At 42.6% G+C, this 12,987-nt stretch overlaps 1 protein-coding gene across 1 annotated transcript in view; it reads left to right on the top strand.

The window, feature by feature from the left end:
* The window catches only part of LOC126425216 (cilia- and flagella-associated protein 58-like), a gene marked incomplete at its 5' end in the record, with an annotated part of 256,944 nt that overhangs the window by 169,048 nt on the left and 74,909 nt on the right, over positions 1 to 12,987 (top strand). Inside the window, one exon of the mRNA XM_050088172.1 lies at positions 1,832 to 2,004. Coding sequence (XP_049944129.1) covers positions 1,832 to 2,004 — 173 coding nt within the window. The remainder of the gene's footprint in view (positions 1 to 1,831; positions 2,005 to 12,987) is intronic.

Raw genomic sequence — 12,987 nt, 5'->3', positions numbered from 1 at the left:
AAAAAGGGCAGAAATGATGTTTATGTTAATCTCTATTCCAACTTTCTGTACAGGTTCCAGAACTCCTGGAATCGAGGTGATGCAAAACTTTTTTTGGTGTTTGTATTTGACACAACTTTGGTGACATTCACTTCAGTGAAGATGAGATGAATGAGTAGGACAACGCAAACACCCAGTTCCTGAGAGAAGAAAATCTCCAGCTCAAAAAAAAAAAAAAAGTGTGTGAAATCTTATGGGACTTAAATGCTAAGGTCATCAGTCCCTAAGCTTACACACTACTTAACCTAAATTATCCTAAGGACAAACACACACACCCATGCCCGAGGGAGGACTCGAACCTCCACCAGGATCAGCCGCACAGTCCATCTCCAGCTCAGCTGGGACTCAAACCCGAGACCGCACCATCTAGATGCAGCAACATTAACCACTAGAACATGAGCTGCAGATTACTGTTTGCAGTGATTTAAAACCAACAGTGTGCAGTTTCCACCTATGTATGTTCATTACATCATATGGGATTGCAATATGCACATATACAAGTGGGAGCAGTATTGCATACACATGGTATAAAAGGGCAGTGCATTGGCAGAACTGTCATTTGTACTGAGGTGATTCACACGAAAACGTTTATGATGTGATTATGGCCACATGATGTGATTTGACACACTTTGAACATGGAATGGTAGCTGGAGCTAGATGCTTGGGACATTCCATTTTAGAAATCATTACAGAATTCAGTATTCTGAGATCCACAGTGTCAGGAGCGTGCCGAGAATACCAAATTCCAAGCATTACCTCTCTCTGTGGACAACACAGTGGCTGACAGCTTTTACTCAGTGATCAAGAGTAGTGGCATTTGCGTAGATTTGTCAGTGCTAACAGACAAGCAACACTGCATGAAATAACCACATAAATCAATGTGGGACATAAGAGGAATGTGTCCATTAGGACAGTGTGGTGAAATTTGACATTAATGGACTATGGCAGCAGATGACCGATGTGAGTGCTTTTGCTAGCACCACACCATCACCTGCAGCATACCTCCTGGGCTCGTGACTGCATTGGTTGGATCCTAGATGATTGGAAAACCTTGGCCTGCTCAGATAAGTCCTGATTTCAGATGGTAAGAGCAGATGATGGTACAGTGTGAGTGTGGTGTAGACCTCAGCAAACAATGTACGCAGGTTATCAACAAGGCATTGTACTAGCTGGTGGTGGTAGCTGTGCTTACATGGAATGGACTGAGTCCTCTGGTCCAACTGAACCAATCATTGACTAGAAAAGGTTATGTTTAACTACTTGGGGACCATTTGCATTCGCGGACTTCACGTTTCCAAACAACAATATCGCTGGGCCACATTTATTCACGATTGATTTGAAGAATGGTTGAGAGAATGAGTTGCCCACTCAGGTTGCCCAGCATGAATTCCATGTAACATATATGGGACATGATTGAGAAGTCCGTTTGTGCACAAAATAGCAATTATGGATGGCTATAGAGGGAACGTGACTCACTGTTTCTGCTGGGTACATACAATGATTTGTTGTCTGTGCCATGTCGAGTTGCTGCACTAGGCTGAGCAAAAGGAGCTCTGATACAATATTAGGAGGTATCCTTTGACTTTTGTCACCTCAGAATATTTATATTGAGGGTCAAGCCAACCTCTGCAGGTCTTCCCGTATTGTCCCACAACCTTCTGGCATTGTCACTATCCTATTACTTGAAATAATAATATTGTAGTATTTGTGTAAGCATAAGGAAACACTTTCTATTAGTAAGGCTTAACAAAATGTGAAAGCATGTATCTTAATGTGGTTTTCCCCGTCACAGATCCTCAATGAGCGTGACATCCTGGGTACCCAGTTGGTACGAAGAAATGATGAGCGACTGATTCTGCACGAGAAGATCAAACTGCTGGAGGGGACTGTGACCAAGGGTGATGCCGAGTATGAGCAGCGCACGGAAGATATCAAACTGCTCAAGCTGGAGGTCCAGACTCTCAGGTGGGCAGGCTACAATAACCGCTAATTTGAGTATCACAAAGTGGAAGCACACAGTGCTGTAGACATTTCTAGTGAGCTGCTTAAATATACTGCCTAGCATGCAGGGACTAATGAGGTTTCTACATTTGTTGCAGCAGTGTATAAATGTGATACTGAAAGTAAGGGGTAACCTGAACCGTGCTCTGGCTCGTGTTTGTGACGTTGACATGTTGGCGTCATGTATTCGGATTGTGACCTCTCATTTGATTAGTCCGTTCACTGGTGCCACTACATTTGCTCGCTTTGTCTGTCTGTGAGTGGCAGCAGTGGCATTTATCGGGAGCGAGTACTGTGGTACTATCTTTGGAGCGACCTCTGGTATTTCCAGGTCATCATGTGTCGGAGTTCATTTGGGACAGATCAGCAGTGAGGTCAGACAGCACCAGTACTCGCTGAGGGAGCTGGCGATATGTGCACTGCCCGATGGAAGGATGTGGTCGCGAGAGTGCACGACCACATAGAGGTTCGGATTCAGTGAGTTTAAGTTGAATGGATCATAATATTCGAGTAGTGCAACTTTCATTTATGTATGTGTCCACCCGTCGAAGTGACCTCATACCATCAGGCTGTCAGTTGGCAGTTTTATACTCTGACGTTTCCCTTGCCTGACTTGCTTGGCAACAACCGATGGTCGGTCATTCGGTTGGTCGTCTCAGTGGATGACGTGTATCTGGTCTTTTGACCATTTCTGTGTTCTTAACGTTCATGTCTATGTGCAATTCATCTCGTTGCTGCGTAGTGACTGTTTTAGCACTGTTTTGAGTTGTTTGTGGAATTGTCTTTTGCAGTTCCGTGTGCATGTAGTCAGATTTTGAATAGGCAGTTTGGTCTTAACCCTGTCTGCGTATTAGGATTTGGCTGAGCCAACTTGTGTAATTAAATGCTTGTCATTTGACGATGTTAACTGTTATTCTATCACGGTATCGGTTATCGCATCTTAGGTGGATTTTGCTTGTGTGTTGGTCAGCATTTAAGCTGTCACTACTTTGAGTTGCCATCCTGTTAAGTGAGCATAACTCTTGGCTGCCTGTCTCACCGCTTACGCAGCTGTAAGGACTTTTCTCCGGTCGATCCTTGGAGCAATGTCAGTGGATCACTCCCTTCTTATATGATTTGATTGTGTCAATTGTTTAAAAATAATGTTTTGTTTAAATTATTCCTATTCCTAGTGGCCTTCAGCCAACAAATGAATTGAATTCGTCTTATCTGCTTAACAAGGCCTTCAGATGCCAGTATAGCTTGTGTTACAGTCAATTTTTAATGACTGTTTCAAAAATTATTTTGGTATTTTTGAACATGTAATTGTCTGCCTCATTTGTAATTCAGGCCTTCAGCCACTAATTGTTCTAAAGTATTGCTTGTGGCCTTCAGCCGACGAATAATTTGAATTCTTTCTTAATAGGGCTTTCAGCCGTCAGTGTAGCTTGTGTTAGTCAATTTTTTTTTAAATGATTGTTTTTAAAAAATTATTTCCTTAAGTAGTGTGTGTGTTTACTGTGCAACCAATGGTAATGGATTAGGCCCCGTCCACACCTTTTCGTGCTTTTTCTAAGTCCCACGTTTCAGTGCACACCATCAGGCTGTCAGTTGGCAGTTTTATACTCTGACGTTTCCCTTGCCTGACTTGCTTGGCAACAACCAATGGTGGGACTTAGAAAAAGCAGGAAAAGGTGTGGATGGGACATAATCAGTTGCCGTTGGTTGTACAGTAAACACATACACTTAATCTAAGGAAACAATTTTTTTAAAGACAGTCATTCTTCAAAAAATTGACTAACACAAGCTACACTGACAGCTGAAGGTCTTATTAAGAAGAATTCAAATCATTTGTTGGCTGAAGGCCATAAGCAATAGGAATCATTTAAACAAAATATTATTTTTAAACAATTGACACAATCAGATCAAATAAAGAAGGGAGTGATCCACAGTGAAGAGTTATGCTTACTTAAAGGGATGGCAGCTCAAACTAGGAACAGCTTAACACCGACCAACACACTCCCAATATCCATCTAAAGTGCGATAACCGATACCACGATGATAACCGATACCACGATAGAATGACAGTTAACATCGTCAAATGACAAGCATTTAATTACACAAGTTGGCTCAGCCAAATCCTAGTACGCAGACAGGGTTAAGACCAAACTGCCTATTCAAAATCTGACTACATGCACACGGAACCGCAAAGATAATTCCATAAACAACTAAAACAATTCTAAAACAGTCACTATACAGTGACAAGACAAATTGCACGTAGACACGAATGTTAAGAACACAGAAACGGTCAAAAAATCAGATACATGTCATCCACTGAGACGACCGACCGAACGACCGACCGTCGGTCGTTGCCAATCGAGTAAGGCGAGGGAAACGTTGGAGTATAAAACTGCCAACTGACAGCTTGAAGGCACGAGGACACTTCAACGGATGGACACACACACAAGTGAAAGTTGCACTACTCGAATATAACGATCCATTTAAATTAAACTCGTCGAATCCGGACCTCTACGCAGTCGTGCACTCTCGCGACCACATCCTTCCATCGGGCAGTGCATATATCGCCAGCTCCCTCGGCGAGTACTGGCGCTGCCGGAGTTCACTGCTGCTCCGTCCCAACTGAACTCCGACACACGATGACCCGGAAATACTAGAGGTCACTCCAAAGATAGTACGACAGTACTCGCTGTCGATAAATGCCGCTGCTGCCACTCACGGACAGACAAAGTGAGCAAACGTAGTGGCACCAGTGAACGGACTAAGCAAACGAGAGCTCACAATCCGAATACACGACACCATATTATCGACGGCACAAACACTAGTCGGAGCACGGCTCGACCTCCTCCCTTCAAACAGCAACCCGGGGTTCACATCTCAAAATGAAATCGACCAGCAGCTCTTTAAGGAAGGTGAAAGACAATGGCTACGAGAAAGCCCCGAGTGAGATTCCTGTGTGGACTCAACCGGGCAGAGGTAACACCTGCTGACTGGCAACTCGACATCTCTGTGAAAGGAAAGGACCGACTTAAGTCCCGCAAGATGACCGATTCAGCTCGATGATGAAAAGAATCGAGATACCCACATGGACGCATCCGTGCCCACAGGCAACCCGACATCCCTGCACTGAAGAGGGTACCGAGCTAAGTCTCACGAGATGACCGACTTCGAGAACTATCCGAAGCCGAACAATGCAAAGGAACTGTCAGAATTTAAAGGGCAGCAAAAGGTTGGCCACCTACTCAAAAACAAATGTAAGGCAAATAAGGTGATGTCTCGAAACAAACACAGCAGGGGATCAGAGAATTTAGCAAATGCTGCACCTAACCCCTCAGAAGACATAAGCACATTATTCCCGGGCTGGCTCACATGCCACCCTGAAGATAGCAGGTCCTATTCCCCAGTCCTCATCCGCTTTCCATTTGGTTAAGTGCATTAACTGTGCCCGCACCCTGTCTAACTGTCTGCCACTAGGTCGAGTGCCTTCGAGAAAGTCGACGGAGTCCTCGAGACCCCTAGTAGGCTTAAGCCGAAACTCAGTGGCTGCTTCCGTCTCACCCACAGCGTCCGGTGTGACATCGAATGACTGGAGGATGTCCGGGGCCGAATTGCCAGCTCGTAATGAGGTGGCCGCTCCTCGACAGGCCGATGCCTGACTGGCATTGGCGTCGGTCACCTGAAATGACCAAATAGCAAAGACAAATATCGTGCAACACTGACGTAGTTACACTTCGAACCGACGGTAACTGGAATGGAAATATTACAATCGTAACCTAGCTCTGCTACCACTGAGACGTGGGTACTTAGGGAAGGCAGGAAAAGGTGTGGGCAGGCCTCGTCAGTTACCGTCGGTTGCACAGTAAACGTGTACACTATATTTAAGGAAATAATTTTTTAAAAACAACCATTTAAAAAAAAAAAGACTAACACAAGCTGCTCTGACGGCTCTAAGCCTTCTTAAGAAGAATTCAAATTATTTGTCGGCTGAAGGCCACGAGCAATACTTAAGAACAATTAGTGGCTGAAGGCCTGAATTACAAGTGAGGAAGACAACTACACATTGAAAATACCAAAATAATAGTAAAACAGTCATTTAAAAAAAATTGACTGTGACTCAAGCTACACTGATGGCTGAAGGCCTTACTAAGAAAGAATTCAAATTTTTTGTTGGATGAAGGCCTGGAACAATACTTCACCACAATTAATGGCTGAAGGCCTGAATTACAAATGAGGAAGACAATTACACATTAAAATACCAAAATAAATTTTAAAACAATCACCAATAAATTGACTGTGCCAAAAGCTACACTGATGGCTAAAGGCCTTATTAAGAAGAATTCAAAGTACCTGTCGGCTGAATCATTTCGACAAAATATTATTTTTAAACAGTTGACACAATCAGACCAAATAAAGAAGGGAGTCATCCACAGACAGTGCTCCACGGATCGACCTGAGAAAAGTCCCTGTAGCTGCGTACGGTGAGACAGGCAGCCAAGTGTTATGCTCAAGTAACAGGATGGCAACTCAAATTAGGGTCAGTTTAAACGCCGACCAACCGTCTTACCAAATCGACCTTACATCTGATAACCAGTACAATGATGGAATAATTCAGGTGAGGGCAAAGTGACAGACAGCACTGCATCTGTAGAATCCAGCTTTTAAAACACCGAAAGGCAGAAGGAACCACTCCACAAATGCAGTATACAGACAGCGTTAAAATAACTGATCGACAAACACACTAGATACACATGGACCCTCAAAAACAATTTCACCAACAACTCAAACAATGCTAACAACAGTCACTGTGAAACAACAAGCACGAACCACAAGTTGATGCAAACACACGAGACAACTGACCGAATGACCAACCAATGGTCGTCTCCGCTCAAGTCAGGCAAGGGAAGGTGCCAGTAGGACTTGTCGACTGACAGCTTATTGCAATGAGGTCACTTCCATGGATGGACACACACACACACACACACACACACACACACACACACACACACACACACACACCAGTGAAGGTTGCGCTACCCAAAATTAAGATCCATTCAACTTAAACTTGCTGAATCTGGATCTTGACATGGTCGTGCACTCTCGTGACCATGTCCTTCCATTGGGCAGTACACGTATCACCAGCTGTCCTGGCGAGTACTGGCGCTGTGCGGACCTTACTGCTCCTCCTTCCTAAGCCAACTAGCTGACACACGACGACCTGGAGATACTAGAGGTCACTCCGAAGATAGTACCACAGTACTTGCTATCGATAAGCTCTGCTAATGCCACAGAAGCACAGACAAAGTGAGCAAATGTAGTGGCACCAGTGAACAGAGGAAGAAAACGATAGACGATAATCCCAGTTCGTGACGCCAACCTGTCAATGGCACCGAGATGAGCCGGAGCGTGGCTCATAACCCTTTGTTATGAATATTAATTTTTAGTTTTTAATAAACCATGACATTATTTGAGTACAATCTCGCTGTCACTTTTCAATATAGTCTGTTTTGTTTGAGAAAGAAGATGCGATCCAAACAGGCTGTTTTATTGTCGATGCCGTTAGCTAACTTTCACTGTTAGTCATTTTCATACATCCATTAGTAATAATCAGATTATATTTGTGCTACACACACATGTGAAAGTGATGTGTATCTTTACTTACGTGCTGTCTATTTAATTAACTGTCAAAATATATGACTTTTCACTCTGCAGTTGTGTTTGTACTGATATGGAGCTTCCTAGCAGTTTAAAATTGTGTGCCAGACTGGTACTCGAAGTCAGGACCTTTGCTCTTCGTGGACAAGTGCTCTACCAACTGAGCTATGTGAGCACAACTCACGACCTGCAGAGATATCCTTTCTTGTAGGAGTATTTGTCTTGCAAGTTTTGTGCTAGAGGTTCTGTGAAGTTTGGAAGGTAGGAGATGAGGTACTGGTGGAAGTAAAGCTCCGAGGATGGGTCGTGCATTGAGCTTGGGTAGCCCAGTCAGTAAGGCACGTGATTATGAAAGGCAAGGGTCCTGAGTTTGAGTCTTGCCCTGACACACTGTTTTAAACTGCCAGGAAGTTTCATATACCATATTTACTCGAATCTAAGCTGCACTTTTTTCCCGGTTTTTGTAATCCAAAAAACTCCCTGCGGCTTAGAATCGATTGCAAAGTAAGCGGAAGTTCTGAAAAATGTTGGTAGGTGCCGCCACAACTAACTTCTGCCGTCGAATATATGTAGCGCTACACAAGCATGCTCTGCAGGCACAAAGATAAATACTGGCGCCAAAACCTCTGCGTCAGTAAATAAAGTAGAAGAATGTAAACGTTATGCCACATATTCTTTCATGTTTGCTGCTGTCCAATTAAATCCTGTCTGCCTAATAAACTATGAAACTAGAGTGCGACAACAGCAAATGCGGAAGAATATACATATCATGTCATTTTTATTCTTATGCTGAATAGTGATACAGTCAAAAATGAAGCACAGCAACTGACTAGATTTTTAAATCTAAGATGACTAATTTGTGTGCAGAATGTAATGTAATAAGAGGCGCCTGCAAATATTTTCACACGGAGAAAAATTTTCGCTAAATCTCCTTCAGAACATCTTCTGTCATACACAATCTACTATTTCGTTCTTGTTGATCATTATCAAAGAAAGCTGCAGTGTAAGTAACAGTCCCTTGCCATTGTTTCGCTTATGAGATATTTCCTCTCTCTCTCTCTCTCTCTCCTCTTTTTTTTTTTTTTAGGAAAGCGGTGGTAGAGCGCTCAAAAGCATCAGGTTGTAAACACTCATTATCATAATGCGACAAACAATGCGTGACACAGTACAGTAACGCATTTTCAGCTTAGAGTGACGTAAACACCTATAACAAAGAGAACGGCACTTACCACATCAAAGCAAAATAAGCAATTGATTCAAACCAGATGAAGCATGTGAAAAAGAAAGGGTACCCATACAAATAAGGACAGAGTGCTTGACACATAGCAATGGCTACTTGGTAAAGCTTATCTTTTAAGCTTACGACTCGAACCAAACTACTGTAGCTGTATCTTCATCCATTCGACCTAACTTGTGTCTCATGTTACAATGGACCAACTTTGTTTCGATTTGGAGGTGCGGTCTAAAACTTTTCTCTCCCCTTGAATTTCGAGTCTCAAATTTCAGGTGCAGCTTAGATTCGGGATTTTTTTTTTCCTTGATTTCAAGTCTCATTTTTCAGGTGTGGCTTAGATTCGAGTAAATATGGTAACAGCCTGTTTGGACTGTGTTTTCTAACTTAAAACATATTGAGGCTGTGGATTCCCATGAGAACAAAATTCAGTTTCTCTGCTACTATTGTGTATGTGTAAAAGTTCCCATCAGGTATGAATCTGTTCTAACTTCCAAAAACCATTGGTGTATTACTTTCTGTATATCCCGCAGTTTCTCATAGCTTTAGCCTTGCAGCTGTTCACAGAATCATATAGATGATAGTCAGAGGGTACCAAGTTGGGACTGTTGTGAGGGTATAGAAGACTTTCTCACTCAAATATCCAAGTTTATCCATAGTTATATGAGCAGTGTGAAGCCAACCATTATAATAATTAAAAAACAATGTCTCCTTCATTTTATAAGTTTGGAAGGAAGCTTTGGGTGATAATTCTTCTCTGAACTTTGTGGTCTTATGTTCAATAAACATGGAACCTAAAAGGCACTTCTTGCGTGCCAAGCTTCGACTCATTTCAGGTTTTGTATTGCACCTTTTCTTTAAATTTCATTCATAGTGATACATCTGCCCTCTGTAAAGGTCTCTGTAAACAATCAAATTTGCTAATGGTATTCACTGTTTTCTTTCCAATGGCTTATTAAACAACTGCAGAGGTGTATAAACCATGTCTGTCAAACATTCTGCACTTTTAAAGCAATTCTCACTTTATGTGTATCCTGTCATGAACTATTTTGACGCTAGGGGAAATGGCTACCGATGCGGACAAAACATTTTTGTGTGCTTACCTTTTGCAGGTGCCAATAGACTCATTTCAAGTGAAAACACTAATTTTAGTGACTAGGATGTATTAGAACCTTCGTCAGGAAGGAATAAGGGGATAGGTTGGGTTTTAATTTTAAATGAGTCTGTCATTAGTATTGTCACTCATAAAGAAAAATAGTTTCTATAAGTTTCAATGCCAATTTTTACGTTCTTACTGGTGGCCATGTAGATTTAAATTGGAAGCAAATAAATGTTTGTTCATTATCATACTCTTAGTATTACACGAAAATGATTTTCTTGTAATATCTGTGAACCATGGCACATTTCCTGCAAAGAATTATTCCAGAAAATATTTGCAAAATGCAGTTTGGCCAAAAATAAGAGAATAACTACTGTCAAATAAAGCAGCTCACCCTCAGATAAGAGGAGAAAAGTTGCAGGTATGACAAATGTTTTTGATTCAGTAAACCACTAGTTACGCCAGAAGAACAAAGATTAGATTAGATTAGATTTACTTTCATTCCAATTGATCTGTAGTGAGGAGGTCCTCCAGGATGTGGAACATGTCAGAAAAACAACAATACATGACAAATATTTACAACTAAAACAAATAAGCTAATGTATTATTCCACAGGTCCCAAGTGGAATGATCGTCATTCTTTAATGAACACTAAGAGTCATTTTACAAATACTAATGAACTGAATTTAAAATAAAAAAGTTTTATTTATTTATTTATAAGGTAAAATATATCTAAAAAGAAAGATGATGAAACTTACCAAACAAAAGCGCTGGCAGGTCGATAGACACACAAACAAACACAAACATACACACAAAATTCTAGCTTTCGCAACCAATGGTTGCCTCGTCAGGAAAGAGGGAAGGAGAAGGAAAGACAAAAGGATATGGGTTTTAAGGGAGAGGGTAAGGAGTCATTCCAATCCCGGGAGCGGAAAGACTTACCTTAGGGGGAAAAAAGGACAGGTATACACTCGCACACACACACATATCCATCCACACATACACAGACACAAGCAGACATTTGTAAAGGCAAAGAGTTTGGGCAGAGATGTCAGTCGGGGCAGATGTACAGAGGCAAAGATGAAGTTGAAAGACAGGTGAGGTATGAGCGGCGGCAAATTGAAATTAGAAATTAGCGGAGATTGAGGCCTGGCGGATAGCGAGAAGAAAGGATATGCTGAAGGGCAAGTTCCCATCTCCGGAGTTCTGACAGGTTGGTGTTAGTGGGAAGTATCCAGATAACCCGGACGGTGTAACACTGTGCTAAGATGTGCTGGCCGTGCACCAAGGCATGTTTAGCCACAGGGTGATCCTCATTACCAACAAACACTGTCTGCCTGTGTCCATTCATGCGAATGGACAGTTTGTTGCTGGTCATTCCCACATAGAACGCTTCACAGTGTAGGCAGGTCAGTTGGTAAATCACGTGGGTGCTTTCACACGTGGCTCTGCCTTTGATCGTGTACACCTTCCGGGTTACAGGACTGGAATAGGTGGTGGTGGGAGGGTGCATGGGACAGGTTTTACACCGGGGGCGGTTACAGGGGTAGGAGCCAGAGGGTAGGGAAGGTGGTTTGGGGATTTCATAGGGATGAACTAAGAGGTTGCGAAGGTTAGGTGGACGGCGGAAAGACACTCTTGGTGGAGTGGGGAGGATTTCATGAAGGATGGATCTCATTTCAGGGCAGGATTTGAGGAAGTCGTATCCCTGCTGGAGAGCCACATTCAGAATCTGATCCAGTCCCGGAAAGTATCCCGTCACAAGTGGGGCACTTTTGGGGTTCTTCTGTGGAAGGTTCCGGGTTTGAGGAGATGAGGATGTGGCTCTGGTTATTTGCTTCTGTACCAGGTCGGGAGGGTAGTTACGGGATGCAAAAGCTGTTTTCAGGTTGTTGGTGTAATGGTTCAAGGATTCCGGACTGGAGCAGATTCGTTTGCCACGAAGACCAAGGCTGTAGGGAAGGGACCGTTTGATGTGGAATGGGTGGCAGCTGTCATAATGGAGGTACTGTTGCTTGTTGGTGGGTTTAATGTGGACGGACGTGTGAAGCTGGCCATTGGATAGGTGGAGGTCAACGTCAAGGAAAGTGGCATGGGATTTGGAGTAGGACCAGGTGAATCTGATGGAACCAAAGGAGTTAAGGTTGGAGAGGAAATTCTGGAGTTCTTCTTCACTGTGAGTCCAGATCACGAAAATGTCATCAATAAATCTGTACCAAACTTCGGGTTGGCAGGCCTGGGTAACCAGGAAGGCTTCCTCTAAGCGACCCATGAATAGGTTGGCATACGAGGGGGCCATCCTGGTACCCATGGCTGTTCCCTTTAATTGTTGGTATGTCTGGCCTTCAAAAGTGAAGAAGTTGTGGGTCAGGATGAAGCTGGCTAAGGTAATGAGGAAAGAGGTTTTAGGTAGGGCGGCAGGTGATCGGCGTGAAAGGAAGTGCTCCATCGCAGCGAGGCCCTGGACATGCGGAATATTTGTGTATTTATTTGTGTATTTATAAGGTAATAAACATGTAATACAACTACTGTAATACTTATTTACAATGAACACATTACTGCACTGAAATGGTGCAGAAGTTAGATTATACTTACACACACACATACACACACACACACACACACACACACACACAAATTCTCAACGAACACATTACTGCACTGAAATTGTGCAGAAGTTATGTTGTACTTATATACAAATCAGTTGGTTTTACTAAGAAATTCATCAATGGAGTAGAAGGAGTTGGCCACCAATAAATCCTTTAGGCTTCTCTTAAACTGAATTTCATTGGTTGTTAAGCTTTTTATGGCTGCTGGCAAGTTATTGAAAATGTGTGTTCCTGAATAATGCACACCTTTTTGTACAAGACTAAGTGACTTTAAATCCTTGTGAAGATTATTCTTATTTCTAGTATTGATTCCATGAATTGAGCTGTTGGTTTGAAAAAGTGATATATTTTTAATGACA

Source organism: Schistocerca serialis, chromosome 10 (genome assembly GCF_023864345.2).
Source record: "Schistocerca serialis cubense isolate TAMUIC-IGC-003099 chromosome 10, iqSchSeri2.2, whole genome shotgun sequence".
Lineage (NCBI taxonomy): Eukaryota > Metazoa > Arthropoda > Insecta > Orthoptera > Acrididae > Schistocerca > Schistocerca serialis.
This window is presented reverse-complemented; position numbering and strand designations above follow the sequence as displayed.